The sequence below is a fragment of the Podarcis filfolensis genome, assembly GCF_964270895.1.
Source record: "Podarcis filfolensis genome assembly, chromosome: 2".
NCBI lineage: Eukaryota > Metazoa > Chordata > Lepidosauria > Squamata > Lacertidae > Podarcis > Podarcis filfolensis.
Window position 1 is genome coordinate 62,352,357 of NC_139605.1, and position 27,216 is coordinate 62,379,572.

At 45.9% G+C, this 27,216-nt stretch overlaps 1 protein-coding gene across 5 annotated transcripts in view; it reads left to right on the forward strand.

Annotated features, from left to right (window-relative positions):
• The window catches only part of CAMK2A (calcium/calmodulin dependent protein kinase II alpha), a gene marked incomplete at its 3' end in the record, with an annotated part of 116,656 nt that overhangs the window by 39,736 nt on the left and 49,704 nt on the right, over window positions 1–27,216 (forward strand). For all 5 annotated transcript variants that reach the window (XR_014543340.1, XR_014543341.1, XM_083594667.1 and 2 more), the window contains exon 3: window positions 13,756–13,815. Coding sequence is in view for 3 of the 5 variants with exons in the window: in XM_083594667.1 (XP_083450793.1) it covers window positions 13,756–13,815 (60 nt within the window). The remainder of the gene's footprint in view (window positions 1–13,755; window positions 13,816–27,216) is intronic.

The following is a 27,216-nucleotide window of genomic DNA, read 5'->3' on the forward strand; positions in this document are numbered from 1 at the left end:
AGCCTGCGCCCCACTTACCAGTGCAAACCCCCTAGTGATAGACCTGTTCACAGGAGCCATAAAGTGAGCCCAGAGAACTTGAAACTTACTCAGTATGTCAGAGAAAAGGTATGTCTGGTTCAGTAGTGGGGGGACTTCTCTTTGCTGAGCGCTACCTTCACTTTGCTGTAATCTGTCAGGGGATGCATGCCAGAAGAAGAAGAAGAAGAGTTTGGATTTGATATCCCGCCTTTCACTCCCTTTAAGGAGTCTCAAAGCGGCTAACATTCTCCTTTCCCTTCCTCCCCCACAACAAACACTCTGTGAGGTGAGTGGGGCTGAGAGACTTCAGAGAAGTGTGACTGGCCCAAGGTCACCCAGCAGCTGCATGTGGAGGAGCGGAGACGCGAACCCGGTTCCCCAGATTACGAGACTACCGCTCTTAACCACTACACCACGCTGGCTCTCCAGAACCCAAAGTGTGTGACGTTTATAGGACTGCAGTTTTGCAGAGCCATCTTTCCCTCCATCTATCTGACCACCTTGGGTACCTTCTCCTTCAATTAACACATGTTAACACGGGAGCTCCTGGTTCCCTTCCAGTGGCTCTAGTCCAACAGAGTATAGACCTCCAACAGCAGGTGCAAAAGGAAGAAGCAGAGTTCTTGATTCCCTGCCATGTGTTAGGACAATCTTTTAGCAACCTAAGGTTTAAGGGCAGTCTAAGCAGAAGGGTGGACATTCTTCTGCCTTTCATGAATGCCATTGCCCCCTCTTGAGTAATAAGAATAATAAGAATAATAACCATTTTATTATTTATACCCCACCCATCTGGCTGGATTGCCCTTCGAGCCAGACATCTGCCACACATGAATCAACTGTTTGCAGTTGAAACTAGGCCTGTGTTTCAAGAGATATCCTGTAGAGCCTCCTGGCTATTTCCTCCCCCCCCCCCCCACTGCCCCACCTTCCAGCTTGCTTGTATAGAAGGGTTACATTTCTCACATCGCTTTCAGTATTAAGGGAAGGAAGGAAATACCTCTGTATAAAAGGGCAGAGTGGGAGGATAAAATTCCCTGCCTCTTTGTTCCCTGGCTGTGAAGGTAAAATGAAATGCTTAGCGATCACTTCTTTGCAAAACAGGAGAGTGAGATCTCACCTGCCAGTCACAGTTAAAAGAACAGGTGCACCTCCCTCCCCCCCCCCCAGCTATCTACAATGGCAGTAACACCCTGCTGTTTGCAGCTTTTGTACTTAAGGCAGGGAGCTTGCTGTGCTTTGTCCACCAGCAAATTTTATTGGCCTGTGACTGCTTCAGGCAGGATGCTGGGGACCACTGATTCCTTGGGGGATGGTTTCCAACTAGGAGAATGACCAGGCTTATTAACTACGAACCCCAACAAACCCTCTGGAAGCTCTGCAAAATACATAGTTATAGCATCCTCAGTGTGAGGCAGGAGGGTTTGTTCAGGGGGAGAGTCAGGGTCAAAGTGAGATGTGGTCTGTGGAATCACTCCTACTTGCATGGGCTCTGGGATTTTATCCCCATCATGCGTAGCATAAACAAAATACATTTTTTTCTGGTTTTATTACATGGAAGCATTTGCTTTTGGTTTTAGTTAATGGTGGCTTCCCGTATTGTCCAAACCAGAAGGTTGAAATTTGAGACAAATTAGTTTCCAGACAAGCCAATTTCTAACCATGGATTATTAGGCTGGCTTGTTGAAACTAATAATGGTTTGTATTAAACCATAATGTGTGCTTACACAAAATGGTGTGCTATTGTTAAATAAGACAAAGAGAAAATGCCTAAAAATCATCCTCCTCACCATGCAGGAGGAAGGCAAAGGAAGGAGGACTTCCAAAAGAGCTGTGCTCATTCATATTACACCGAACCCTGGTTTGGTGTATTATCTAAATGATGCCATCATCTCCCTGTCAACCCACCCAAACACTCTTTGTCCCAAATTCTCAGACATTCTGATACAGAAGATGGATCTACTACTGCTACTACTATTACTATTATTTAAACGTAGACAATCTTGCTGATGTTGATAAGTGAGTGACAATTTCCAAATTTCCAAACCTTCTGGAAGAACTACAGATTTCACATTACAGTACTACTACAGGACCCAATGCAAATTCATGCCATGTCATGTGTTTGATATCATAGCACCTCTTGGGCTTTTTTAAAAGCATGAACAGAAGCAATATTACCATGTACAACCAAACACACACTACGTCCTTTCTGAAAAGGAGAAAGGCTCCTCTTGCTGCTTTGCACCGCTCTTTGCTATATCTGAGTATCCCCACACATTCCGTTCACACAGTGATCATTATTTCCTGTTGGCTCTCCTGAGAAACTGAAGGAGGATACTTTCTTCTTTCACAATAGAGCAACTGGAGTTTGCCGCAAACCCACACAGGATGGCAACTGGAGTTAAATACTGTACAGCAAACAGCCATCCAACTTGTTGGAAATGACATGGCAACAGCAGAACAAAACATATTGTTCTGCCGTGCCGCTTGGTCAGGGGGCTCGAGGAAACATTCCTCTCTAGAAATAATAAGCATTTTAAAGGATTCAAAGCAATTCACACATTTATAATTGGCGTGGGAAATGGTTGGCCCGACAACGGTTGCTGAACCGCAGGTCCCATCATCCATAGCTATTTGTCATGCCTGCTGGGACTGATGGGAGTTATAGTTCAGCCAGAATTGGTGGGCCAAAGGTTTCCCATATCTCCTTTACGCCAGCCCTGGGTAGTATCTCACATTTTTATTTGCACATTGTAGGTGGGATAGCTGAGAGAGTTATTAGGTGCCTAAAGCCACCTAACAACTGCATGTAAACCTGAGCCAAGTCCACAACATTGGGTTTACCCCAAGATAAGCCTATTCAGGCACTATATGCCTGAACAGGAAATATGAACACAACCAGTTCCTGGCATTTCCAGGTAGGACTAGCAACTGCCATGCTTTCAGACCAGGCCTTGGCCAGAGTTTAAGCTGAATACAACCACACCAAACATTTAAAGCACTTGACTTCCTCCCAAAAGCACATTTTCAGGCTGTGTTCTTGTTTGGCGCCCAAAAACGTTCATTTTTGGGTACTGTGTGAGATCTCACGCTGAAAAAAGTGCGGCACCTGTCATGTGACTCACCTGAGAGCTCATCCCAGAAGGTGTGTGTCCCAGTTTTGGCTCCAGAAAAGCTAGACGGTATGCAGCCATGACAGGAGCCTCCCCTATTAGTGTAGACAGTTGTGAGCTGGACCAACCGGTGCTTCCACTAACTGTAAGTCTGCTTCCTATTTTTCCTTCGTTCCTTGAGAAGGATATGGTTGGGGCATGCCAATAACTCTGACGCAATTGGAAATACATGGACAGACGTCACAGGGAAGAAAGCTTTCTCTCGTGGTGCTCAACCATTCTTTGCGGCGTTTTGGCAGCCAAAAGACGAATATTTGTTCCTATGCTAGGTGAGAGGTGTACTCCTCAGGACACTGTGAGTGGTATAAGCAAGCTGATTCCCTCCTTGGCAGCTGACAGAACCCATTTGAGAATTTTAGGAACCTACACTTAATTTGTATTTATGTACCACTTAGGGATTATTCATTTCTTTTTTAAAAAGCACTACAAATGTGCATTGAATGCGACCTTGTATTTAAGCACTCATTGCTGGCGACGAGGAATTGCATGGAGGGTCGGCAGAGGATGAGTGGAGAGCCCAGCCTCCCCTCTGTGTCCTGCATAAAAAACAAGTGGGTTGCCAAAGGAGGGGAAAGCCCCTCTTCTCCACACTCAGTTTAGAAATTGCAGTGGGTACAGGAGCCCTTCTGTGTTCCTTCGACAGCACTAAGCAGGCTAGTAGGAATTTCTGCAGGATTGAATGGACTTATTCACAAGGTTGACCTAGTGCTACATGCACGGGTCCTTTCAGTCTCAGGGATGGCATTTCATCATGGGGCAACCTTCCAAGGGCTTCGTGCCAGTGGTGGGCGGGACCAGAGGCAAAAATGGGTGGAGCAACAGGTGGCACTCTTTTGCTTTGAAACACTAAAAGCCAGATGTTTCTACATACGCTCACCCACTACCCAGCACTCACATCTTTTATCCTCCATCAAGGCAAACCAGATGAATTATCCCAGTTTAAGATTAGGCATTCCAGCCAGGAAAAAGCATTTGAGGAGAATGCAGAGCAGGGCCCTTGGTAGCCAGGATTGGGGGGTGTGGATTGTGAAGAGTACCGAAGGCCAAGTACAGTAGGGGAGCTGGGTGAGGAGGGCGCGGTGTTCAGTCCTTGGGCTGTTGCACACTGATCAAATAAAATATTGAGCTGTGCATCAGCAAGATCATTAGATGTGTGTGGGAGGGGGGAATCCAAGGTAGATATCATTTGACCTGTCAAATTGGTACGGTTGCATCTTCGGAACAAATTCAGTACTGAATCAGTACCATTAAGTATGCAGAAATAGACACTGCGCCTCCTCAACCAGTTTATCATAGAATTAAAGGTTTATTACCCCTCTAGATTGAGGCTGCAATCCTACGCATACAGCATAGTCATATGCATGTTTACTCAACTCATGGTACCTCCTCTGACAGAAGTATTCAGAGAATGGTGGCGACACCTCAACTGCTTAAATCCCATTGAAGTCAATGAAGTCAAGATTATTTCTCTTTGAAAGTAACAAGGAGCTCTTGCTGGAAATGGGAAGCCTGCGTGGAGCTCCCCACTTCTCTCTGCAATGTCTAGTCCAGTTAACCCGAAGTTCTGACATCATTACGATGTGTGTTTCCTCGCTCTTGTTCCACACAATTGGCTGCCGTTGATGGAATTGCAGCCAGAACTATAGCACAGAGAACAAGACTGCCTTATAATGGCTTGGACCATTGATGGCTCTGCAGTCTTTGCCAGCTAGTGGCACCAATGGTATGGACATACTGAAAACTTAAGAGCCAGTGTGGTTTTTCCAGAAGGCAGATTAGAAGAAGAGGTGTAGTGTGCCCATGAGAAGAAGAAAACTGTTGTTGGTTCATTTTTGTTGGTTTGCCTCCTTTGTTTCTTGCACGCACACACATGCACTCACTGCAAGCATCAGAGACAAAGCAATGGGAGGGAATTGTAAGCGGGGACAACAATGAATTCAATGAGGAGGAGGTGATTTAGGTGGAAAAGATTAAGAGCTGTGTCTATGTCTGCATAGCTTAGCAAGAAAATGCCGCAATGATGAGTCTCTAGATGTAAACGCCAAGGATTGAAAAGGATTATTCAAAGCTTTACATGGCAGGTGCATGAGTAGAAATGCAGTGGAGCCGAATTAGGGAAAATGTTAGCTTTGTATTAGGAAGAGCTGTCTGTCAGACTCAGTGACATTAGCCTGCGGAATCCTTCTTGCATTCAAAGTACCAGAAGCTACAGCATCCAGGAATCCCTCTGTGGCCAGGGAGGCTAGTGCAAAAGGTCTGCTCCATTCTCAATAGCCGCTAAATGCAATGGCTGAGCTGTGCTGTGTTCCAATAATGATGATGAAACACTTGCTTCAGTTGTTGGTGCCTGGTGCAATAAAACACTTTCATAAATGCTAGCAAGGGGAGCACTCTGCTCCCAGGATATTCATTCTATGTACTAAGAAGCCAATAAAATGTAGAGCGATGGGCACAAAGCACTACACTGTAAAATGGAGAGAAACAAATACAAGATTCTATATTTCAATGTTCTAGAAAACAACCATTGCTAGTTCAGCTAACAAGGCTCAAGAGTGTTGAAGATATCTGAGAATCTGTGCGCAGCTCTTTTAACACTTTTTTTGTTGAGAATGCAAGGTTCACGCTGGTCTGAGATCCCATGGCTGATATATAATCTTTAATCAAATTAGGAGTATCATTGCCAGTGCCAGGGAGAGGATCGAAGTCAATTCTGTGTGAAGAACCACATTTTATATCCTGCTGTTTTTCATTTTCATAACGCCTTCCTACTTACGCAGCTGCAGAGGGTGAGCCTTGTCGGTAAAAGCCACCGCTTTGTGGTAGGGCTTATGATCTGCATCCGTAAAAGTTCAAGGTTCAAGCTTCAGCACCTCCAATTAAAGGATGTCTATCATCCAAACTTGTTCAGTTCTGCTCTTTCCCCCTTATGCAGGCAGTGTCCTCCAGAACAACTGTGATACCTCTCTTCTCTCTTGATTCAGAACAAGCCTTTGGCTCAGTCCCTTAGACCTCATCCCCTATTGAAACTTAGGGCCCATCCACACTCCCTTTTGCCCCATGATTTCAAGTGATTTCAAGTCATAGGTCCAAGAGGCTGTTGTTGTTGTCCTACCGCTTTCTCTGGGAAAACCTGCTGTTTGACAACCATCAATTAGGTTTTCTACAGTATAAAGCAGCTTTGTATAGTCATAAATGGAAACTGTTCCTGAAGAAGGTAGAAGCACAGGTGCCTTGTAGGTGCCCTATGATAGACAAATCTGGAACTGCCACAAAGCTCAAGGAGCAAATTCTGTGGAACATCAAGTTCCCGCCAGAAAGGTGATTGCTCACAATCCTTTTTACTACTGATGTGAGGCCGATATATTTTTGCTCCTGAGGTGTATCACGAGGGTGAGCATAGTCAAAACAGTGAAGTTCTACGACTTCATGTTCTTTCAGATGTGTTTGTGCAAGCATAGTGATTCTTGCATACTCATGAGTGTGGCGGTTTTGTGGATTTATTTACAGTGGTACCTTGAGTTACAAACGCCTCAGGTTCCAAACGCTTCAGGTTACAAACTCCGCTAACTTGGAAGAGTTACCTTAAGTTGAGAACTTTGCCCCAGGATGAGAATGGAAATTGTGTGCCGGTGGCGCAGTGGCAGCAAGAGGCTCCATTAGCGAAAGCACGCCTCTAGTTAAGAACAGTTTCAGATTAAGAACGGACCTCTGGAACGAATTAAGTTCGTAACTGCTTGCGTTTATGAAATTCCCTGTAGCAAAATGCGCCTAGAACAATGGGAGTTTCGAATGCTGATTACAAGACATCTGAAGGCAGCCCTGTATAGGGAAGTTTTAAAATGTTTAATTTCTAGTATGTTTTTATATACGTTGAAAGCAGGCCATAGTAGCTGGGGCAACCCAGTCAGATGGGTGGGGTGTAAATAATAAAGTGAGGGTGATGATGGAAAGGGACATCATGTTGGAGGGTATGTATTATTTAAAACAAAGGAAGTAATTCCAAAGAAAAGCAGCACAGTGTAGGTTAAACAAAAACAGAAGAGGTCCAGCCTACAAAAATATATGAATTGTCAGAGGCCAGAGGCCTGTGTGTGTCTTCAGAGTACAGGGGAATGTATACAACAGATACGCTAGATGCCCCTCTGTGGGGAGGGAATCTGACAATTCAGAGGCTGCCACGAGGCAAAAGAACACCAAGGAAGAATTAAGCTTGCTTTTCTTATTGCCATATGCCCTGTTGGGATAGGCAGGCTAAAAGAAAACAGCAGTGAAAGATCAGTGCTGTGCTCGCACATACATAGCCATTCATGGTCTGCTGGAGCTTGTTAAGCTTTTGATGTTTGGCACCTCTGGCGGAGTGTGAGACTGTTGTCCCCAAGCTCCGAGGCACATTTGCAACACAATGGGGAACAGGCAGCAGAAAGTTCACACTGCTGGATTCCTCATATCTTACTTCAACACAAACCTAATTGTGTGTGTTTATCTCAAGAAAGAGGCTGAGAGAAAGGGGACAAGTGGTGCTTTGTACTAGGAAGGTGAGCAAGGAAAATGGGAGGTGGGGACTGAAATATACTCAGAGTCGCAAAGTGATTTCATGCTCTTTATTCAGCTCATAGTGGTGAGGAGGAATGAATGAAAGTCCCCTCAAAGTATCTGCTTTATATACATTATTTACACAATGGGCTGCACATGATTGGCTAATTCCGGAATTCTACTGTAAGCCAATCAGGTTGTGGATTCACTTCTATCTGGAGCATGTTTGGGTGGTTCCTGCCAACCAATCATACTGCTGCATTGTTCTAGGACCAATCAGACTGCTGCATTCTGAATCCTATTGTTCTAGGACCAATCAGACTGCTGCCTTTTGGATCCTATTGTTCTAGGACCAATCAGACTGCTGCAGTTTGGATCCTATTCAACTCAGTACATAACACCCCTCCCCTCTAAGTTCCAGTCCTGCCCGGGAGGTCGCATTCATAGTCCTCAAGGTACGCCGGCGGCCTACGTGTGCGTTGCGGCCTGTGGTGTTCCTTGGTCCGGGGTTCAGGTTCTGGCTCGTGTTCCAAGGATGCTGGCTGTGATGGGGCTGTATGGTCTGGTGCAACCGGCTCGCTCAGTCGTGGTTCTGGTTCCGGTGTCCTTTCGGCCTCACGGGTCCTCTCTGTATTTACTGATTCTGCCTCTCCTGCTTGCCCCTGCTGCTCTATGGGCCTCACTGCCCCACTGTTCCCTTGGGACTCCTCTGACCTGTCCTCCTCCTCCTGGTTTTCTCCCAGGAATCGTTGCCGTATCTGGTCGCAGTGGCGGCGCCAGCATTGCCCCCCATCTGTTAGCACCTCGTACGACACGGGGCCAGTGACCCTGGTGACTGTGGCGGGTACCCATGCAGGGCCTGCCCCATAATTCTTTGCGTACACTGGGTCCTGGGCCTCGAAGGTCCGGGGGTTCCTGCCTTCCCCCACCACTACCTCATCCTGAGCTCTATCGGGGTGAAGGCGGTCCAATCTGATTGCAAGGCGCCGACCCATTAGTAGTTCAGCGGGGCTCCGGCCAGTCGTTGAGCTGGGGGTGCTGTGCTGTGCTAGAAGGAATGTGGCAAGGCGGTACTCCCAATCCCCTTGCGTCATGCGGCGAAGGGTGTCCTTGGTGGTCCGCACCATGCGTTCTGCTTGGCCATTGGTGGCAGGGTGGAATGGCGTCGAACGGATGTGGCGGATGGCGTTCTGCGCTGTGAAGGTTTGGAATTCTCCTGACGTAAATGCAGTCCCGTTGTCTGAGACGAGAGTGTCAGGGAGCCCGTGGGTTGCAAACAGCCTGCGTAGTACCCGGATGTAGAAGTGGACGGTACCAGTGCGACTTCCAGCCATTTGATGTAGGAGTCCACCACTATGAAGAATGTTTTCCCCTGAAAGGGGCCAGCGAAGTCCACATGCAGGCGTGACCATGGTGCTCGGGCGGACTCCCAGGACTGGACTGGGGCCCTTGGGGGATCTGGGCGGGATTCTTGGCAGGCCTGGCAGTGTTTGACCCAGGCCTCTATCTCTCCGTCGATCCCCGGCCACCACACATAACTCCTGGCAAGGGCCTTCATTCTTACTACCCCTGGGTGTGTCTCGTGTAGGGCTGTGAGGACCCTTTTGCGGAGGGGCTGGGGAACAACGACCCTGCTTCCACATAACAGGCACCCCTTGTGGGCCGACAGTTCATGTTTGCGGGTTGTGTAGCCGGCGAATTCTGGCCCGGGGCTGCTGCTGGGCCATCCCCTCCACACCCAGTCCAGGACCCGGGAGATGACCCTATCTTTCTTGGAATGGTGTGCAACTTCTTGTGCCTGAATGGGGCAGTCGGGAAGCAGCTCCAGGCTCATAACCTCTTGTGCAGGTGCTGGGTCGGGGCCTGTTTCCGGTAGTGGTAGCCTGCTGAGGGCGTCTGCATGGCCCATTGCCTTCCCAGGGCGGTGAATCAGTGCATACTGGTAGCTGGCAAGGAAAATTGACCACCTGAGGACGCGAGGAGACAGCACTTGGGGGGTCTGCTTTTCGGGGGCAAACAAGCCAAGCAATGGCTTGTGGTCAGTCACCACGGTGAAGGGCCGCCCGTACAAGAAATCATGGAATTTTTTTACTCCCTTCACGATTGCCAGACCCTCCTTGTCGATTTGCGAGTAGTTCCGCTCGGTTGCGTTGAGGGTCTGGGAAAAGTATGCCACCGGTACCTCTCTTCCATCCGGGAGTTGGTGTCCCAGCACAGCACCAATGCCATAGGGTGAGGCGTCGCGTGCTAGCACCACCGGCAGCCTCTCGTCGAAGTGTGCCAAGACCGAGTTTGAGACAAGCAAGTCCTTGACTGCCTGGAATGCGGCCTCCTGGCGCTGGCCCCACACCCAAGGGGCCCGCTTGTCCAGGAGTTTGTGTAGGGGCTCCGCTACCGCTGCCTTGTGGGGAAGGAAGGAATGGTAAAAGTTCAATAGTCCCAAGAAGGCCTGAAGTTCAGTCTTGTTCTTGGGCGCTGGGGCATCACAAATGGCCCGTACCTTGTCCCCAGTCGGGTGGACCCCTTCTGCGTCCACCATAAATCCCAGAAAGTCCACCTGAGGCACTCCTAGTAGACATTTTTCCCGCTTCACCTTGAGACCCGCCGTCTGGAAACAGTGCAGAACGGTGCGGAGGCGGTCCTCAGACTCCTCGGGCGTGGGCCCGGCAATCAACACATCATCGAAGAAGGGGGTGACACCAGGAATCCCTTTAAGGAGAGAGTCCATTAGATTCTGGAATATGCCTGGTGCCACGCTGACACCCAGCCAGGGTAGCAAGGACATGGCTGACCACTGGCACTGGGTATGCATGGGCCGTGAGGGCCTTGTTTATGGTACATTTGTAGTCTGCGCAGATGCGGACCGAACCATTAGGCTTGGCGGGTGTGACGATTGGGGTTTCCCAGGGGGCATTAGGCACCGGCTCCAGCAGTCCTTGCTCCACGAGTCGGTCCAATTCCTCGTCTATACGGGGTTTCAGGGCGAACAGGACCTGGCGGGCCTTGAGCCTGACCGGTCGTACTGCGGGGGTCAAGCTGTAGAGCAATGGGGGGGCCCGTATACTGTCCCAATTTCCCATCGAAAACCCCTGGAAATTCCTTGCATATGGCATCCACATCCACTTGTAAGGTAGTGTGGTTCACCCCGGTGACGGCTAGCCCCAGTGGTCCAAACCATGCCAATCCCAGTAAGCTAATGTAGGGGCCCTTGACCACAAGCAAGTCCAGTTGCCGCGTCCACTCTCGGTACTGCACCCTGAAGGTCCCCACCCCCATTGTGGGGACCTTACGTTTCTGGAAGTCCCGGAGGGTGAATGGGGCTGGCCTGAGTTTGGGACCCCCAGTAGGACACAGTTTCCTTAAGGTCCTTGCCGAGATTATGGATAGAGTTGAACCCGTGTCAGGCTCCATGCGGCATGGGGCCCCCTCTATCTGTACCTCTACATAAATTTTCTCTACGTTGGGGTGGGGCAACTGGTATACCTGGAAGTCTGTGAGCTCCGTCGAGTTGCCTTGGTGCGTTGGGCCCCGGGACCTGGGGCTCTTGGATTGGTCATCTGATGCCTGGCGTCGGGTGGGCCGAGCCCGACACACCCGGGCGATGTGTCCCAATTTTCTGCACTGCCTGCACTCTGCGTTGCGGAAACGGCAGGTCCTCCTCTCGTGACTTTCTCCACAGCTTGCGCAGTTCCCTCCTTCTTGTCGAGGCAGCTGTGGTATGTGGGCTGCTTGAGTGCGCTGCTGTACTCGGTGCACCTCCTCCCTGTTGGATCCTGAGTCGTCGGTGAGGTCTTCGTGGTGGACCCTCGGTTGGGACGGCTGGCTCGGCCGTGCCTCTTGCATCGACCTCTCGGCAGCTTCTGTTGCCAGGGCCTCCTCCAGAGCGACCTGGAACGTTAGGTTCTTCTTAGCGTAGAGGCGTCGTTGCAGCTTCTCATCCTTCAGGCCACCGACGAGGCGGTCACGAAGCATGTTCTCCAGCTCTGAGAAGTTGCAGAACCGGGCAGCTTGGCGAAGAGAGGTCACAAACCCAGTTATGGTTTCCCCAGGGGCTTGCCGCTTTGCATAGAAGACATTTCGACGAGCCACCACTGAGGGCTGTGGCGAAAAGTGCCCCTTCAGCTGTTCCATTATTGTTTTGTATGGAACAGTAGCAACGTCTTCAGGCGCAAGGAGAGCCCGGGCGATTTCAAACGTCTCCTCTCCGCAGACGCTGAAGAATATTGCCCTCTTCTTGGCGTCTTCTTCCTCGGTGACCCCTTTGGCTTCTAGGAGGAAGGTGAAACGGGAGGTGTACGCTTCCCAGTCTCCAGATGCTGGGTTGAACGGCGAGAAGCTGCTGTCGGTTGCCATTCTGAGTTCCTTGTGTCCCGGAGCTGAAGCCTGGATACACGGTGCGAGGCAGCGGTGCGGCAGGTGGCGGTGCTGCGGTGCTGTGTGTGGCAGTCAGCTCAGCGGGATCCCATCCTCGTCGCCAGTGAAATATACTCAGAGTCGCAAAGTGATTTCATGCTCTTTATTCAGCTCATAGTGGTGAGGAGGAATGAATGAAAGTCCCCTCAAAGTATCTGCTTTATATACATTATTTACACAATGGGCTGCACATGATTGGCTAATTCCGGAATTCTACTGTAAGCCAATCAGGTTGTGGATTCACTTCTATCTGGAGCATGATTGGGTGGTTCCTGCCAACCAATCATACTGCTGCATTGTTCTAGGACCAATCAGACTGCTGCATTCTGAATCCTATTGTTCTAGGACCAATCAGACTGCTGCCTTTTGGATCCTATTGTTCTAGGACCAATCAGACTGCTGCAGTTTGGATCCTATTCAACTCAGTACATAACAGGGACATAAAGAGGCACATGGCTGCTACATCAGAACAAAACCGAGCTAGACATTTAGGCTGTTTGTTTGTAGGACGCTATATTCAACCAGCAGTCTGTGAGCTTGCTAGGGAAGAACTCACATTTGTAAAATCAGTCTTTGCCAAGAGACCCTTATTTTTAAATTTAAGTGCCAAAAGAAAAGGTTTCCCCACTCCCACTATCTTCAAATGAAGTTGTGCAGTGGTTATTTCCACTCACTCACCCACCTTTGTTAAAAATCTTGTTGCTATTGATGAGAGCCCTGCCTGCTATAATGTAAAATAACTCCAGATTTTTGTGTGGCTTGATCCTAAGTGAGTCGAAAGTAGCCAGTGCTAGGTTGACTTGTGTTTTAAAGACATGCCTTTGAGGTTGTTTACCTTTGAGGTTGTGATTTCTGCTTTGTAGGAGGTTGGACTAGGTGACTCTGTGGGTCCCCTCCAGCTCTACAATTCTGTGATGTGCCAGGGGTTACAGTTACCTGCAGAATCAGAGGATAATTTTTTTTTTTTATGACTATCAATTCTCATTGTCCTGCCTGCTTACTTGAATTTTTGTGTGTGTTGCAGATAAACATATATTACAAAAGGTGTAATCTCATTGAAGGGAAGTAAGCACTATGACACTGTCCCTGGAACTTCTTGTCCCTTGGGGAAGTGGCACAAGCAGAAGCGTATTATAAATTAGCATTAATTTTTAAAAGTGGAACATAACCCAGGAGATTGTCAGCTCTAGCTTAGTTTCAAGGTACTTGTGGATATTGCCAAGAAATCATTCCTATGTCATTTTTTCCTAGAGTTCAAGGAAGTAATTTTATTTTCATACAGAATAATCATTTCCACGTTGGTCATAGAAGGGCTTTTGGGTGAATAGCCACTAAGTGGATGGGTGGGTGATTTAGATTTCTTAAGGACATTAAAGGCTGACAGTTCTGACAGAGGCTGGAAAAGTTTGCCTCAACAATTCTATAGGTACTTGCCCCTTAGCTGAATATTTAGATAACTTTTGTTAAATCATCCCAAGTTCTTATTGCTGCCTTGATTTGCATGCTATAAATCCCAGAGGAATAATATGGAGAGCTAATGACTAGCCTACAATCAGCTGAGGATAGCATGCATGCTGCTCTTTCAGACACACTGATTTGTTGGCATCTTTCCCTACAGATCATCAGAAGCTGGAACGAGAGGCTCGGATCTGCCGTCTCCTGAAGCATCCTAATATAGGTAGGGAAGAATTCTCGTCTCTCTTTGGGATAATGAGTCCATTCATCTGATGGGAATGTGTCAACTCCAGTGTTTGTTCCATGAAAGTTGAGGGTCACCTGTATTTTACTTTTTGGTATGGAACAGCATTCCATCATGTGAACCCCCCTTCTCCGTCTGATGTGGTACAGTCCTGAAAGATGATGACTAGGCCTCACTCTAGGTTTGAGGGGTCCCTGAGCAAAGTGTCATTTGGTGGGCCCTTCCTCTGTAAACAGACATGCCTGTCTCTAGTACCAGCTCAGTGCAGCTGGGTCGAGAACCCCTTTTGATGTCCCACAAAACCCCAGATCAATGGCAGGTCTGGGTATTGCGGTAAAGTAAAAGAGTGACTAGATGCGGTTTGCAGTAGCCAAGGTTTTTGGTCTTGGGGATGTGGTAGGCATCAGCAGTGGGCCCTATGAAGGTGCCCAAGGATACCTGCCTGTATGCCCACGGATGCTAGCCCTGCGTGTATGAACTGTTTTCCTGTTTATGGGACTTTCTTTCAAACATCAGTTCAGAGGGGCAGGGGTGCCAACTTGAATAAAATATTGCAGTGGCCCAGGTATGCCCTGCCCTACATAATCAATCACGTGATGCAGTGCATGCACACCATTTGAATGGCAATGACCATCGCCTTTGGGGGGCCCCAGTCCCCTCAAATATTTTATTGCTGGGCCGAAGCCCCCACAGCCCCTAGGAGTTGGCAGAGGGGTATAGCCAACTAAGTTCTAATCAGAAACAGATGTATGTTGGATTTGTGGGATTAATGTTGCTTGTTACGAACAATGCCAAAGATACTGTATTCAAGTAGCTGCGCATCCCATGTATACAGCCATGTTCTACATAGCAGACCCAATAGTAATAAAGCACTACCTGGAGGGTGTGTGTGTTATATTTCTTAATGACAAGATATTCTGGTTTAAGCTCTGAATAAATATAGAATCTCAGAAGGTGTGGGTTGTATTCAGTGTAGCGCTAAGGGGATTGTTCCACCAGGGCAAGGATTCCTGCTTGTGCAACGAAATGTTCTTTCCCTCTGCTTCCCCTAAATATGTTCTAACCCTCTGGAGCAGATCTGGGGAGGCAAATGCATGGGGAGAGGAGAAGGGAAGAAATTCTGTTGTGCAAGCAGAAATCCTTATGCTCATGAAATACTATAGCTGAATACCTTCCTGTATCTTTAAAAGAATCTGGTTCCTTTGCCATTAATTAATAAAAACTGCATATTTATTAAGCAACCCTCTGCCCTCAGAAAACCTCAAAGAGCTGGAGTATAATGCTGCTAAAAGCAAGAAAAACCAACCAATGACTTTAATTAGCATTGGATCAAATCAAATAGCTGGGCAAAAAAAGAGGGTAAAAAGGTACAAAGTAATAATAATCTGCACAGGTAGGTAGCCATTTTGGTTTGCCGTAGTCGAAACAAAATAAAAAAAATCCTTCCAGTAGCACCTTAGAGACCAACTAAGTTTGTTATTGGTATGAGCTTTCGTGTGCACGCACACTTCTTCAGATACACACACACATGCACACGGAAGCTCATACCAATAACAAACTTAGTTGCTCTCTATGGTGCTACTGAAAGGAATTTTTTTTTTATAAATAATCTGTACAGTTTGGAATAATACCTAAATGGGGCTAATATTGACTTCAGTTTTGTTTTCTATGACTGTTTCTGTGTTGGTTGAGTTTTATTTTCTTCTATGCATTTTATTTTCTTCTATGCATTTTTTTAAAAGTTGTGTTTTTATAATAAATTTAATATATGTTAATAAATAAACAGACAACTCTCAGAATCATTAAGTTCAGATTCCTAACACGTAGGGGCTAGCTTCTCCTTTAACCAACCAATCTCACTCACAGAACAGAATAGTGATGAAGGTGGGTAGTAGTAGTTATTCTCGACGCATTGATCCATAGCACTGAGAAGTTAACTGGATGAATATGTGTCATATGAAAGAAGCAGGCTAGAGGAGAGGGTGGGAGAATTAGCCTCAAAAGCCAAAGCCATGATGCTGATTTGCTCTGTCATGTTCCTGTGCTCCTAGAGCTGGAGTTGTTCATGACTTGACATTAGCTACCTACCTAATGGGAGCATTCGGGCCTGGCTAACAGACCTTTCCATTATATGATGGCTATTAGTCAAAGCAGCAGTATCAGCTGCAGAGAACCTGCCGGGCTTTTGTACGCTGCATAAAAGCTAAACACACTTAGCAGCAAGCTTTGGTGCTGTAGGATGATAATGCACACATAGACCAGAATTAACTTATAAGATGGATGTTAGCACAATGAAGATTTGGGGTGAAGGAATGGGACCTCTTTATCGTGCTGATTTACCTGGCTCTTTCACATAATGATGAGGATGATGATGTTGGTCTGTCCTTGAAAGCATGGCTTGCTCCCAGTCAGTTAGGAGCTGGGGATGAAAGCAAGCGAGGCACAAGCTGTAAGGCACCTTTAAATATTTTTCAATGGCTGCTGAATTTGAGAAGCAAAGCTGCAGTTTGTTCTATATGCAACTGCTTGTGAATAATTCCCAGTGAGACTGTCTCCCGAGACATACGGCTTGGACTGCATAGTAGTCTGATTCTTCAACTCTGGACTACCTCCTAACATCCAATGAGAACAAAAAAGAATGTTGGTTGTAGTCCACAAATGGAGGCGTGCATATTCACTTCCAGTTGCTACTAAAATCATCCACTTTTGAAAATCCTTTCTCCTCTAGCTGCCTGACATAATAGGGGAAGCTTTTTGGGTTACTTACTTTTTTATAGTAGGAAATGCTTCAGGTTCACCTCCCACCATGTTTCAGTAATACTGTCCTTTATTAGGAGCTCAAATTCTCCTTGCTTGTTTCCCATAATCTGTGTATTAGTACGTATAACTAAAATGAGCCATTATAACTAAAATGAGTTTATTTTCAGGATCACCTTGCCCCATACTTTCCACTCAATCATTTTGATTTGTGCGACTGGCTCCTCTTGTGCCTTTAACAGCTGCTTGATAAGCAACAAGCTTTCGAAGCTTTCATGGCAAGGAAGCACTAGCACTTGCTAATGTTTAAAGATCAAGGGCATAGAACCAGGGCTAGTTTAAAAAAGTTGGCAACCCCATGTACTGTGTGCATCAAGGCTTTCCATCTTCACTTTTCAGATCACTGTTATTCACTGACAAACTGACTTCTTACAACTTTAGGCCACCCAAGAACAAAAAAGTCCTCTCGGTGGCTTACAATAATAGTTGAAACTGCCAGATCTACAAATAAGCTGATAAAAACCACAGAATCTTAATACAGCTTCAAAGCACAGTACTTGGTTTATGAACCACAGTCGTTTGCAGGATCCATCCTTTATCCAGAAGCTTGAGTGCAGAATATGTTTTGGTGGAATGTGCTGAACATCCTTGGCTGGTCCTCTTGCCCTCTTTCTGTCTGTAACAGTAGTCTGTTGCCACTGCTCTGATTTCCATCTCACCCTTCCTTCTCTCTCTCTCTACACACACACACACACACACACATGCTCACACACATGGCCCCTGCTTTATAAATGTTTCAGATCATAAAGAGCCTGTCAGGTTCAATCTGTCTTGGGCAAATGCCTGCACAGCAGCGTCAGGTCTCTTTTACATCAGGCAGAACCACAGACTGAGCTGGACCAAGCTGTTACTATGACAACAGAGGCCTTTCCTCTTTCCCCCTCCCTTTCTTTTCCTTGCCCCAACTGAAGGGATGCTTCTCTAGAGCTAAAAAATAAAAATCCACATAAGAAGAATACAATGGAGTTTGGGATGCATGTGGGGTAAGAATCAGGTGCTGGGACGACAAAGGAAATGATTCTTTTCTCTTTTACTCCCAATTTTCTTTTCTTTTTGAAGATATTATTATTATTATTATTATTATTATTATTATTATTATTAGCATAATGTTACCCACTAACAAGACCAATTCTGTTTAAACTGAATGTAGACGCCAGTGTGGAAAAACTCATTCTAATGGAAAATAAATGTAATTTGTCTATTTCTTCATTGCATATGTCACCACATGCTTATAAAAAGCCTCAGGCTAGCTAGCAGCAATTAAAAACAACCATTAAAAAATCTCAGCAATACAATAAAATTAGTTAAAAATAAACAGCATTGACAATAATGCCGTGGCTCCATCTGGCACCGAGTTCAGATCTCTGCCAGGCTATTTTGGTTTGTTCAATACACATTGTGCTACCAGGTGGTTTGTTTTTTAAGGTCATCTCCTATTTTACCAGCAATACTGCTGTTCATTTGCCCAGCAACTCAGTATACAGAAATGTATACATTTCTGAGTGGAAGGCTGTTAAAACAGAGATGTAGAGATAGGAAGAAAAGCGGAAACCCTATTCACAAAATAGATTTTATCACACAATTAAAATATGCAAACTTATAAAAGAACAACAAATCAATATCTGATCTTTTATTCTGTGGTCAGGTGGTCAGCATTTTTGCCAAAAGTTTTAGAACTCAAACCATTACATGCATAATACAATATATTCATGTGTGTGTTTATGTGTAAATCACAAGCAACCCTAAAGTGTTCCCCAAACATTGGTGGAATGGGTCACCCTAATGCAAGGGTAGAGAATCTGTAGCCCTCCACATGTTGCTGGACTACAACTCCCATCATCCCTGCCTGTTGGCCATGGTGGCTGGAGCTATTGTAAGTCCAACAATATCTAGAGGGCCATAGGTTTCCCCACCCACCCGAATGCATTGGTTTCAGCATCTGATGCTGTTTGTCTTTGATCACTGTTTCCCAAACTACCCAATGTCTTTGTGTGTGGTTTACATGGGTGACATGGAAGCAATGCACACAGAAGAATCATATCCATACATCCAGGATATGATGCCAGTTGCACTCCAATGTGCTGTATACACCATCAGCTGCAACATCTGTGATATAGGAACCAAGGATAGACCAAGATCTGTCAATTTCAGTTCTCCCAGATTTTCATTTTTCCAATCTCACATTCAGTTCTCTACATTTCTGCAATTTGAATCCCCCATTAGAATCATTTCTCTTAACAAAAAACATTTTTATGCAAGTGTTTCCCCCTAATACGATGCATTTTTTATGTTATTTTCATCGATATACTAATTTTAATGCATGTTTCCCCTCCTCAATAGTATGCATGTTGTTGGGTAAACATTGATTGGAGAACTACACTGCAACATTTGGAGAAGTGCAAATTTCAGAGAATGACTGTGTTTCAGCTCTGGCATTGTTTCGGAAGGTGTGAATTAAGTAGCTTTCCCTTTAAATGCAAACTGAATCAAAACTCCCCCCAGCCCTACAGAACAACCCTAAGGTAGGCAATGACGGGGCTGGAGAAGAAGTGTTGGTACTTTCCCTTCTTTTCTTCAGCTCCAAAATGTACTCCATCTGTGTGAATCGCTGCACACAGCTTGCAATCGAGCTTGCAATAATTGTAGAGTTCTGCAGCCATGGCTTTCCTATTTTCTCAAAGGGATGGAATAGTTAACATTGCTGACATCTGAATTCACATCTCTGGCATTTGAGTTAATCCCACACTGAAGAGGAACAGGCAGTTTATGCCTCTGAAGACAATTGAGAGTGACACTCTGCAGACTCATTCAGTTGCTTTACATAGCTCTTATTGTGTGCATTTTCTCTGCAGCCATAAAACCTTCACACGCACCTGCACACCCTTTTACAAACGAAAACCAAGATTAATTGGAGTGAGTGTTCAGTATCATTAGATACCAAATTGCCCTTTTGTAGGTCAATTCTTCTTCATTTTTACTCAGAGTAGACCCATAGAAGTTAATGGACGTGGCAAAGATGGACCCATTAATTTCAGTGGGCCTGCTTTGAATACCACAGTTTTTCATTTTTGTATCTGTTTTGTTGCATGCAGCAATAGCTTTCCCTTTTGTCAGGGTGCTCAGATGCAAAGGAGAGTGACAGGACTCTTGTGTCGTCTTTTAATATTTTATGTTAGAAGAGGGATGCTGCTTGTTCTGCAGGGCTGGAAGAAAGCTACTTCTTCTGCATTTCCCATTTTTATGCAAATGTCACAGGCTGCATTTAGAACACATTTAAAGCACACCCACCCACCCACCTGGGAATTATAGTTGTTAAGGGTGCTGGGAATTGTAGCTCTGTAATGGGTAAACCACAGAGCCTAGGACTTGCCGATCAGAAGGTTGGCGGTTTGAATCCCCGTGGCAGGGTGAACTCCCGTTGCTCGGTCCCTGCTCCTGCCAACCTAGCAGTTCGAAAGCACGTCAAAGTGCAAGTAGATAAATAGATACCGCTCCGGCGGGAAGGTAAACGGCGTTTCTGTGCACTGCTCTGGTTCACCAAAAGCGGCTTAGTCATGCTGGCCACATGACCCGGAAGCTGTATGCCAGCTCCCTCAGCCAATAAAGCGAGATGAGCGCCGCAACCCCAGAGTCGGTCATGACTGGACCTAATGGTCAGGGGTCCCTTTGCCTTTACTTTAATGGGTAAACTACAGTTCTTAGCATTCTTGGTGGGTGGGTGCGCGCGCAAACACTTTAAATGTATGGTGTATATCATTAACTCTAATCTTTTCACTGGGCCATCTGATACCCTATTAGGGTTGCCAGCTTTTCAATGAGCTGAGCCGCTGTAATGCTGCTTTTGAACAGCTGCTTGATTTTCAGAAATTAACAGATACACACACACACACACACACACACCCCCATGGAAATAAGGGCTGCAACCTACATTTCATCTCCATATTGAAAAAGCTTCACTTGCTGATTTTCAAAGCTGCTGCTAAAGGCACAAGAACAGGCCGTGCCATGGTTCCCTCTGGTCATCTGGCAACTCTGCCCCCTGCTCCTTTTTTGCCCTTCTCCCTGGAGACACAGATGTGAGCTGCACAGAGTGGCAGTGCTTCTCTGTGGCAACAGACAGGATTGTGTTAACAGAGCAAGATAACTGAACAAGACCAATCTGGTAGCTATTTATACCCAGAAAGCCATTCTCTCCTCCCCTCACACCCCCACTGTTCACTGCTGCCTGGAAACTCAGGAGTACAGTTCCCAATGAAAGCAGCACAAACAGGGTAATTATCTACTGATGATCTAAAATGAACCAAAATGCTGCAGGCTGGAATTAAAGAGGAGAATTGATGCTGCCAGGAGGAGCAGAGTGATATCTGTGGTGGCACAGAGCCATGTGCAAAGGGCTGGACCCCTGGCTTCTGGGGCTGGGTTGACCCTAGTTTACGAGACGCGTCCTCTGTGTTGAATCTTCACTTTATTTAAAATTATGAGGAAGGCGATCACTTTGACTCCACCCTGCCTAAAACATAATAAAAAGAGGGGTACTCTATGAAGGGATTTGTCCCTCTCAAACTACATAAATACGTAAACATAAAATGATAATAGCAAAATAGATTAATGTTATCAATCAGTTTGCTATCTTATGCTTGTGTAATGTTCATGCATCCTGGTCAGTACGGGGCAGTGTTTTGGCTTATAGGGTGTAAAAATAGGCTCCTAACAGTGGCCCAACATCCCTTGTGTCCTGCAAAGCTTACCCCAGTAGCCTATGTGTTTTCACAATTCCTGCTACAGGAATGGTGGAGAGCTTCCTTGCCCACGGCTGTAAGTTGGTAAGCAGCAGTCTTGGGTGGAAGGAAGGACTAGGTCTCAGCCCAGGCTTCCTCAACCTCGGCCCTCCAGATGTTTTGAGACTACAATTCCCATCATCCCTGACCACTGGTCCTGCTAGCTAGGGATCATGGGAGTTGTAGGCCAAAATCATCTGGAGTGCCAAGGTTGAGGAAGCCTGTCCTAGCCTGTTGCATCTAGCTCTGTAACTAGCTTTACCATGGTGGCTTATTCCCTCCCTGCAGCTGAATTCCTTCACTCAACACATAATTAGCTAATCTTCCTTACAGTGTTGCTGAGGGGAGAGGAAAAAAATGTAGTCTTGGTTCAGATGCTGGATTCTGAATGCTCAGAGAGGCATTTTGTATGGCATCACCTGCACCTATAGTTAAGCTTAGTTTTGGATTTATGGTTGAATATCTACCATAGTCGTTGATGAATGGGTCCCCTAGCATCCCTCCCCCCCCCCACACTTTAAAGCGGCTCTGCTTTAATCCAGGTGGTCAGTTCTAGAGTCAAAAGTCATCGATCTAAAGTGGTCTCCTTTATGCTTCAGTGGTGTTGCGTGTTAAGGAGTCGTTCTATTCTGCTCTGCCTCTAATTATAACAGTGAAGGTCTGGTGTGCCTTTTCCAATCCATCTATTCAAACCTTTTCATGCTCATTGAATAATTCAGTCGCTCGCTATTCATAAAAGAGGCATGCCTTTTATGCAACTGCATTTATGTTGTGACTTCTAGAAAGATGGAGAGCTGAAAGCAGGCGAGCAATTTGGACCCTTCCTGATGGAATGAGTGGGAGGTTCTGGCTGAGCAGAGCAAGAAGCAGAGAGTCCTTGTTTTTCTTCCCCAGCACGACTCTTTATTGACTGGAACAGCTCTTCAAGGAGTCTCATGATCCCAGGGCCTGTTGGTGGACGAGTCTGAATAATCTCTTAACAGAGGCTATGCAGTATTAAATCCCCATAAGTCTGCACTTTCTGAAACAAAGCCTCCATGGCCCATGCAATCATTCAGCTGCCTGTTCTGGACGACAGCATTTCCAGGGAGGGCTGGGAAGGTCTCCTGCCTGAAACACAGGAAAGCCACTGCCTGTGTGACAGCTAGGTAGACCAATTGTCTGACAAGGCAGCTTCCTATGCATACAGCCCAACCTGGAGATTTCAGGGATCAAACATGGAACCTTCTGCATGTGAATGTTCTGCCAAGAGCAGAGGTTCTTTTAGGGTTCAGACAAGGCAAAGAACACACAGGTTGTTCCTTGAGAAACAGATTTTATTTACAGGCAGGATGAGAAAACAAAACAAGGAACAAAGAGGAAAGCAAAAGGCAGGTTATGTCCATTCTGTTGCTGGGAACCCCCTCAGAACAACCATGGTTGGACTCAGTGGCATTCAATCAGTGGACCAGGGGACTAGGCTAGTGCCCTAAATGTTCCCCTGGTGCCTCCCTCCCAAAGCCTGGGAAGCTTCTGCCCTGCCCTCAGGGAAGGATGTGTGATGTTCTGATGGGTCCAAGAGCCCTCCCATCACCAAGAGCCCTCCCATCACCTCCCATCACCTCCAAGAGCATCATGTCAGAGACCTGGCTCCTCCTTCCCAAAGCCTGGGAAACTTTTGCCTGGCTTAGAGAGGGAGGCGCAGTGCTCATGCTTGCAACACCGCCCCCCATTGTCCTCACAAGCTGGCGCCTCTATGAAAATTTTCACCACATTCCACTGGTACCTTGTAAGCTGGCCTTTGGCTTGGCCTTCTAAGATCTATTGGAGGACACTGTGCCATTGCCTGATGTTTTATGGTTCTCAGCTGGTTCATTGTTTTTGTAAGCTGCCTTAGGAGACATTTTAAATAAAGGATCCAACCCTCCCTCACTTTATCCCAGCGGTGCTCTATCCCAACTATCACTTTTCTCCTAGCCCAGCTCAAATACTGGAGAGAGAAATCAGACAGAGAGATTAGAGAGGATACAATTAAGAGAAAGACTAAGATGGTAGACTTGGCCAGGTGAACCAAAGGAGATCTTAGGTGGCAATTAAGTAACAGTGTGAGAGTTGCTTGCTCCTTCCATGGACACATATATAGGAACATTCATGTCTTTGGATGGAGGGCTGAATTTTAATAAGTGCAACCAGGAGAGATTATCATCAGAGTGAGCAGGTAAGGCATTATCAAGAGACAGAGAAATTTAGGGGCAGTAGTTCTGCAGGGCGGAATGGATGGAATAGATAGCCTAGAATTAGAGAGAGGTCAGGAGTCAAAGCCACGTGGTGGAACAAAGTCTGGTTTCGACAAAGGATGCCACTTCTTAAGGTTGTAAAGTGGGTGGGGATAATTAATGGTGGTGGCTCTGCCCATGTAGTCCTCATTTACAAGCACATAACTGCTGCACGTGTGAATAGGGCCTGCCCAGGTAAATTTTGTCCCTAAACCCTCCTGCACAGCACACTCTTAAAACCAGCAACTGACTAGTCAATTAATGAAAGCCATGATAGCTCTTCTGCAACTTCCTTACCTGAAAAACTATGCATGTATAATAGCAGGCATCTCTGTGTCATGGGGTGAGCTCCTGTTGTTCGGTCCCAGCTCCTGCCCACCTAGCAGTTCAAAGTGCAAGTAGAGAAATAGGTACTGCTCTGGTGGGAAGGTAAACGGCATTTCTGTGCGCTGCTCTGGTTCGCCAGAAGTGGCTTAGTCATGCTGGCCACATGACCCGGAAGCTGTCTGCAGACAAACGCTGATTCCCTTGGCCTATAGAGCAAGATGAGTGCGCAACCCCAGAGTTGTCTGCAACTGGACCTAATGGTGAGGTGTACCTTTACCTTTACCTTTTACCGTGTCTTGTGTGCAGATATGTGTATGCTGTCTCAGCTCATCTTGATGTGCTTAGATCACCCAATTTGGTCATTTTTTGGGGGGGGTGGGAATTCTTCTCTTCCTTTAGTGTTCAATTAACCAATCTGATTTAACCAACATCACTTGAATGGAATAGCTGGCATTAATTTATTGAGGTGTGAAATCCAATTATGGAACCATTTGGTCCTTCAAGAGAGCATAACAAACTGAATCTATGTAGAGACAGCTTCTGGTGCCCTTCTCTCTCTCTGTCAACCCCCCCCCCCCACTGTTTCCTTTCTAATTCTTGTGGCAAATTGGGATGGAGAAGAAGGAAGGACTTTGACATTGCCTGGTGAGTAAGCAGCTGCTTGTAGGGTACATTGCTGTTAGCATGAAGGAACAGCTCAGCCTCTTTGCTGGGGACCCGAAAGGAGCCTTATCCCAAGCCAAGCACTCGCAGAGCATACTTCATTTCACGGATATAATTCCACAGCCCTTGAGCCAAAAGTAAGGAAGTAACTAGGGCCAGTTCAATACATTTTGCTGTGTGAGGCACAGTACAAGATGATGCCACTTCCCTTCCACATACACCCCCTTCCACATACAGAAGTCAACTGGACTAGCACAGCATGGTCCACCGCAACTGAAAGCAGCAGGCCACTTAAGGGGGCACCTGACATGCACAGAGCATAAACTATAGAGTTTGCTCCCACAAGAGGTAGTGATGACCACCAATTTGGGAGGCTTTAAAAAGAGGATTAGACAAATACATGGTGGGTAAATCTACCAATAGCCACTAGTCAACAATACCTATGTTCTATGACCACTGCCAGAGGCAGTATGCCTCTAAATACTGTTTGGGGAGTGTTGTTCTGCTTTCAGTGGTTTACCACAATGTGAGAACAGAGTTTTGGACTGGGTAGGCCTTTAGGCAGGTCCAACAGGGCCCTTCTTCTTATCTAGATAAAGGTAGGTAGCCGTTTTGGTCTGCCATAGTCGAAACAAAATAAAAAAAAATCCTTCCAGTAGCACTTTAGAGACCACCTAAGTTTGTTATTGGTATGAGCTTTCGTGTGCATGCACACTTCTTCAGATACACTGAAACAGACCCTTAGATAGAGTGAGAGGGTGGGGAGGGGTATTACTCAGAAGGGTGGTGGGAATGGGTGATTGGCTGATAGGTGTGGTAAACCTGTTGACGACTGACTGTTAACGGCTGCAATTAGTCTTACAGGAAAAAGCAAGCCGTGAGATGACTGAAAATAGCTTTATCATGTATAATGAGATAAGAATCCAATGTCTCTATTCAGACCAGGTCTCTCCGTGGTTTTAAGTTTGGTAATAAGTAATTCAGCAACTTCTCTTTCCAATCTATTTCTGAAATTATTTTGTAATATGACAGCTATTTTGAGATCTTGTATAGAATGTCCTGGGAGACTGAAGTGTTCTCCTACTGGTTTCTCTGTCTTGTGATTCCTGATGTCTTCTTACCTGTTCTTCTGTACCTCTTCACTGTTCCCTGCCATTCAGCATTCGCTGCCAGAAGCAACTGCCTCACCGTGCCCCAGAATTAAGTGTATACTGGTGCTAGCAGGACAATTCTAAACCCATTAGCTCAGCTGTACTGATCAAGACTTACCTTTCGGTGGAGGTATATAGAGGAAGACTATGACTGAAGACCAAAGTAGACAGAAGGGACATGAGGCATGGTTCCCATTGTTTGGCCTCATATAGGTTTTTTTTTGTTTTGTTTAGAAAACAGCAACAACAAATGATTGGTGTGGTGGGGAAACATTATGATTACATAAATTTATTAACATTTCTATTAAAATACCAACAAAAAAGAGGAAGTAATAACTCTTAGCACAAATGAGGGAAATTGGGTAAGCACATATCTCTGAAAGTTAGCAGCAAAATGCAGAAGCCAAAGATGAAAAATAAAACAAATAGATAGGAGTAATGGCTATGCCTCAAATCGTCAAATACACAGAGGTGGAAAGAAAGAAAGAAAGAAAGAAAGAAAGAAAGAAAGAAAGAAAGAAAGAAAGATTCATTCAAGCGTAGCAAAACCCATCATTCTCTGAAATAATGATGTGATAATTTTGAATGAAAATGCCCTAATAAATCTCACAGCAAGTTCAGTGCAAATCAAAACTAGATGGCAACATTTTAACAAAGGTTGTGATGTATTTATGATAACTTTGAAAAATAAATTTCATGTCAAACTTGCAAGGGGACAAAGATGAAGTGTTGCAAGGGGAAGCATAAAGTATTACAAGAAAGACTCCTTGCCAGAGCAACAAGAGGGCAGATTTTTATTCTCTCATCTCTGCCCTACCTACCTCTCTTTCAGGTACTGGCACTTTGTTTCTTCTTTGTCCCGCATTCTGCTCATATGTCATTGTTCCTCACCATGTAATCTATTAAGAACACAAGACATAAGGACAAAATAAGAGCCATGCTGGATCAGGCCAGTGGCCCGACTAGTCCAGCATCCTGTTCTCACCAGATACCTATAGGAAGTCCGCATGCAGGACTTGAGTGCAATGGCACTCACCTAGGGTGCCAGCTTGAATAAAGTATTGGGGGTCCCAGAAAGCCCTGCCTCGCATAATCACTCACAATACGTGGCACATGCACACCATTTAAATGGCACTTCCCATCAACTTTGGAGCCCCTGGCCCCCTCAAATATTTTATGGGAGGGGCAAAAGGACCTTGGTCACTAAGAGTTGGCTCCTGTGGCACTTGCCCCACTTGTATTATAGATCACTTTAGGCTGGCACTTCACATGTATTATTTCAGTGTTCCTTAAAACAATCCCCTATATTGTAAATGAAATAATTTTGCGGTGAGAAGATGACTTGTGGATTTTTAAATTTTATTTTTAAAAAACATTTTTTCATTAGGC